The sequence below is a fragment of the Quercus robur genome, chromosome 1, assembly GCF_932294415.1.
Source record: "Quercus robur chromosome 1, dhQueRobu3.1, whole genome shotgun sequence".
Taxonomy (NCBI): Eukaryota; Viridiplantae; Streptophyta; class Magnoliopsida; order Fagales; family Fagaceae; genus Quercus; species Quercus robur.
Genome location: NC_065534.1, coordinates 403,920 through 409,405, shown reverse-complemented (window position 1 = coordinate 409,405; position 5,486 = coordinate 403,920). Strand labels below are relative to the sequence as shown.

General features: G+C 41.3%; 1 protein-coding gene across 1 annotated transcript; it reads right to left on the bottom strand.

The window, feature by feature from the left end:
• Window positions 1–1,718: 1,718 nt before the first annotated feature.
• LOC126692222 (uncharacterized) lies at window positions 1,719–3,867 on the bottom strand. The gene is made up of 4 exons (XM_050387747.1): window positions 3,017–3,867; window positions 2,725–2,848; window positions 2,475–2,653; window positions 1,719–2,361 (listed from the first exon to the last, which is right to left on the bottom strand). Exons 1-4 carry the CDS (start codon window positions 3,865–3,867, stop codon window positions 1,719–1,721), a joined length of 1,797 nt encoding a protein of 598 aa, XP_050243704.1.
• Between the last annotated feature and the right edge of the window lie 1,619 nt (window positions 3,868–5,486).

Below are 5,486 nucleotides of genomic sequence, written 5' to 3'. Positions count from 1 at the left end.
AATAGTTATATTATCAATCAAATGTTTAAATTTCAAATTTTTATAGTTTAAAATTATGCATTAATATAAGTTTATGGATCGAATAGTAGATAATATCTGATTGGTATAAAATTTTATATGCGTGTTAAGAATATAAATAATTTGTAAATAACTTGTAATTCAACTATTAGATTTTTAAAATATGTAGTAATATTAATTTATTTAATGGGATTTGTAACTATTAATTTCAATCAAATTTGCAACCAAACTTTCTCCACAAAAGAATGATAAAATTTAGCTACAAAACTGGTTGAATTACAGTCTAGCTAACATCTTACTCAATTTTTTTTTTTTTTTTTGATAAGTAACTTAAAAGTATATTGAAAAAACACAGCCCCGTACATAGGAAATGTACTAAAAAGGCAAAGACATCAAGAAATCAAAGTACAATGCTCAAGCAACCCAGAAAGGGAAATACAAGAAATAGAAGGTAAAACCAAACACCATTCGAGAAGAGTAGAAAATAAAAAAGACTTAAACTCAAGAATGGACCGTTCACGATCCTTAAAGCTTCTTGAATTCCGTTCCCGCCAGATACACCACATCAAACAGTGCGGCACAATCCTCCAAACAACTATATTACGATGTCACCTGAAATTGCAAGACCAGCAATCCAACAAATCCGTAACCCTTTGCGGCATCACCCAACAAATACCAAACAAACAAAAGATCATACTTCATATCTCAGATGCAATAGTACAGTGAAGGAGGAGATGATCTACAGATTCTCCACACCCTTTGCACATATAACACCACTCAAGAACAACAAAGTGCCTCTTCTGAAGATTATCAATAGTTAGAATCTTGCCTAAAGCTGCAGTCCAAGAGAAAAAAGCAACCCGAGGAGGAACCTTCGATTGCCACACCATTTTCCAAGGGAAGGGAATGACAGTATAAGGGGATAGAGAATGGTAATACCCACTCACCTTAAAACCTCGACTGCAGGCTGGCTTCCAACAAAGTTTGTCATCACCAACACCCCAGACCTTTGTGGAATAAATTAGGACCAAAAACAAATCCAAAGAAAGCGACTCTTGGTCATTCACTAAGTGACAAAACTGAATGTCCCAAGTAACTCTCTCATTAGCGTAGCTCATAACCTCAGAGACCGAAGCCTCTCTTGTCCTACTAATATTATACAAATCTGGAAACTCCTCCTTAAGAGGACGATCCCTACACCACACATCATCCCAAAACTTCACACGAGAACCATCACCCACATCATATCAAAGGCACTTGGAAAATTTCAACCAGCCACTTCTAATGCACTTCCACAAACAAACACCAGAAGCCCCTGACACAGATTTTGTGCACCAACCACCCCACTCATTCCCATACTTTGCCCTAATGACCCTTCTCCAAAAGGCATCATTCTCCCAACCATAACGCCACAACCATTTGGCTAATAAGGCATTATTAAACCTTCTCAAGCACCGAATGCCTAACCCTCCATTCTTCACTGGCCTATAAACCTTAGACCAATTCACTAAGTGAATTTTACAATCATCCCTAATACCAGACCAAAGAAAATCCCTTTGTAACTTCTCTATCCTCTTAGCCACCTTAGCTGGAATAGGGAAAAGAGAAAGAAAATAAGTAGGTAGGCTAGAAAGAGTACTCTTAATAAGGATAATTTTAACCCCCTTGGATAAATACAACCTCTTCCAACCAGCTAGCCTTCACTCCATCTTCTCCAAGATAGGATTCCAAATAGACTTATCTTTAAAAGAAGCACCCAATGGGAGACCTAAATATTTCAACAGAAGAGTAGACTCCCTACAGCCCAGAATCTCCACTAACTCATGAAAATTAGGCACATCCCCGATTGGAACCAATTCAAACTTTCCTAAATTAATTCTTAGCCCTAACATCTCCTCGAATCTAGAGAGAATCCCACGCAGAGCTGTAATAGGAGTGCTGTCAGCGTCACAAAAAACAAGAGTATCATCCGCGAATAATAAATGAGACATCGACATCAAGGAACCAGCTTCATTTCCAAATGTGAAACCTGAAAACTGGCCAGTTGCAGTAGCCGCACCCAACATACGGCTCAAGGCCTCCATGACAATATCAAAGAGAAAAGGGGATAAATGATCACCTTGCCGAAGTCCTCTAGAACTCCCAAAAAAATCAGAAGGACAACCATTAGTCAAAATGGAGAATTTTATAGTTGAAATACAGCACCTGATCCACCTTCTCCACTTTTCAGAAAAACCACACTGCTGTAACAAAAACATGAGAAACTCCCAATTCACATGGTCGTATGCTTTCTCAATGTCTAGGTTGCACAACACCCCCAGAACCCCGCCTTCAATCGACTGTCTAAACACTCAGAAGCAATAAGGACAGAGTCTAAAATCTGACAACCTTTCACAAAGGCATTCTGAGATTCAGAAATAAGACCGTGAACCACCCTTCGCATTCGATTGGCTAACACTTTAGCAATAATCTTGTACATCCCACCCACCAAGCTAATAGGACGATAGTCTTGTACATCCATAGCATCAAATTTCTTAGGAATGAGAGCAAGAAAAGTAGCATTAAGGCTCTTTTCAAACACAACATGGGCATGGAAAACATGAAGCACATTCATAACATCAGTTTTCACTGTGCTCTAACAAGACTGAAAAAAGCCATTGTAAAGCCATCCGGACCTAGAGCTTCATCCCCTTTGAACTCATTTACCACTCCAAAAACTTCATCCTCATCGAATGGTCTGTCCAACCAAGTGGCATCTTCCTCAAAAATACTAGAAAAAACAACCTCATCCAAAATAGGTCGGTGAACCACATTCTTCGAGTAAAGCTGCCTATAGAATTGAGTAATACACCCCTCAATGATCCCCTGATCAGTAGATAACTCACCATCCACCATAAGTCTATCGATAGTGTTGCTTCTTCTATGTGAATTTGTAATACGATGAAAGAACTTTGTGTTCCTGTCTCCCTCTTTAAGAAAAAGAGCTCTAGATTTCTACCTCCAGCAAATCTCTTCCAACAAAATAGATTTTTCTAACTCTCCATGAATTCGATCCTTTTCCCTCCTTTCCTCCACTGTAAGAGCACGAACTTCCTCGATAACTTCCAACACTTTAAGATCCTTCCATAAGTTTTGCACCTTAAGGCCTATATTACCAAACTCCTCCACATTCCATCTCTTCAAATCCAATTTCAGCATCTTCAACTTGTTGGCCAAAGAAAAACTAGGAGTTTCTTGGAAATGATAAGACTCCCACCATGAACTCACCCTTCCCAAAAAGCCCTCATCCTTTAACCACATGTTCTCAAACCTAAAAGGTTTTTTGCCTCCGTGTAACTTCCCGCCCTCAAGAAGGATAGGAAAATGATTCGACATCAACTTAGGAAGACGGCATTGACAAACAGATGGAAATTTCTCCTCCCAATCTACGGACAAAAGAAACCTGTCCAATTTGGAACTAGCAACAACCTCTCTAGAGTTACACCAAGTGAAATTCCCCCCAACCAAAGGTAGATTAACAAGGCTTTGCTCGGAAATAAAATCTGAAAACTGAAGCATAGTTGAAGAGAAGTTAGCAATACCAGAATGTTCAAAAGGAAAACGCACTACATTAAAATCACCACCCACACACCAAGGCACATCCCACCAACTACGTAAGCCAGATAACTCTTCCCAAAGAAACCTCCTGTCTCTATCACTATTGGGTCCATAAACACCAGTGAAAGCCCAAACGAAATGATCTGCCACATTTTTGAATTTACATGAGACGGAGAAACAACCCACCGCTTCGTCCACCTTATCCACAACCCTGTTGTCCCACATCAACAAAATCCCACCAGAGCCACCCATCGAACCTAAATAGAGCCAATCCACATGTTGACCCCCCCCCCCCCCAAACTACAAATGGTGCCTCTATTAATTAGCTCCATCTTTGTTTCTTGCAACCAAACAATATCTGCTCTCCACTTTCAGATCAAATTTCTAACCCGAAGCCTTTTATCCTACTCATTCAACCCTCTCACATTCCAAGAAACAATTCTTAAATTCATTGATGCACAACAATAGCCCGATCCCTGCTATCACTCCTACTCCTTTCTAAATCCTTCTCCTCACACCACGAGCTCATTAAGCTCTTCAACTCACGATGCCCTTTGAGCCCAGCCTTACCCAACTTCCTCTTAGAATCTACAACAATCATCCGTTGTTTTCTTCGCTCTTCTAAAGCTAGAAGCAGTCCTGTAACTTGTTCTTCGAAACCCTCAAGCGAGGTCCCGATAGATTTCTGGAAAGCTTTAATTCTATTAGTTACCCAAAGTGATAGCTTGGTGTTATCAACATCAACCTTGCCCCCAATCTTCTCAGCTGTAGGAAACTCCTTGCCCACAGAATTATCCATCGCCAGAGGTGCCACTTCAAGTGGATCACCTAAAAGATTCCAATCCAATAACTCCTCATCAGAGTTCCACACCTCACCCTCTGACCCAAAATCAGAAACAACAGAGCCCCTAACACCCTCACCCTCAACCTCAGAGTCCCAACAAACAATATGTCCCTCATTAACAAGATGAGCCAAACCTGGATTAGGTACACCCTTCGGTGTGAGCTGATCCGACACAGAATCAGGGGAGCGATAAGCGAAGAGTGGGATAACTATTTTCCTCACATCCCGGAGTTCGAGCATCCAATCCTTAGAATTACCCCAGGTTTTGCTCAAATCCCCAACAAAGTCATTGATTCTAGGACTAAGATTGTGAGGCGCTATGATGAACATCGGTTTTGAAATCTCTGAACCCTCTGCATGTTGAACTGGCATTACCGATATATTCTCCAAGTTCCCCTCTTCTGACCCCACTCCAACCGCAATCCTCACTGGGTTACTAGAACCCACCTTAAGAGTAGAGGGTGGCGGTTGAGATTCCAAAAACCCAAACCCAAGCAACACCTGAAGTGGCACCGAGCGAGAATTTGGAACCTCAGAAACATTTGCACCAAAAAGAGGCGAAGACCCAAGCCCCAACTCATGACAACCCAAGACATCAGACTAAGAAAAAGCCACACACGATGGTGGCTGAGAATCCAAAAGCCCAGACCCATGCACCTGAATCGGCACCAAGCGAGAATTTAGAGCTTCAGAAACATTCATACCAGAAAGAGGCGAAGACCCAAGCTCCAACTCATGAACACCCGAGACATCAAATTGAGAAGAAGCCACACAAGACTGTACCGCGGAGTTGCAAGCGAAGGAGGAGATCGCATGTGAAGACCCAATCCCAGGCAGTCGTAACGTTGTATCAGAAGAAGCTGAAGCTCCTGTTTGAGTTACACCAAGAACAATTTTGGAATTAAAATGTTGAGACCCAGACTTGTAACCCAAAGTTTTAAGAGATCCATCATGGGCTTTTGGTTTCCAAGTAGCAAAAGACCGAGGCCCACTACCATTAAGCAGCACAGTTTTAAAACTATGTGGC

Bases quoted from the DNA above. Each gene is read 5' to 3' on its own strand.
- LOC126692222 (XM_050387747.1), bottom strand. From the start codon at position 3,867: ATGGGTGGCTCTGGTGGGATTTTGTTGATGTGGGACAACAGGGTTGTG. The intron at 2,654-2,724 runs GTAAATGAGTTC...CAGTCTTGTTAG, and splicing joins AGGATGAAGTTTTTGGAGTG to AGCACAGTGAAAACTGATGT. The intron at 2,362-2,474 runs GTTAGCCAATCG...CTGAGTGTTTAG, and splicing joins TACAAGATTATTGCTAAAGT to ACAGTCGATTGAAGGCGGGG.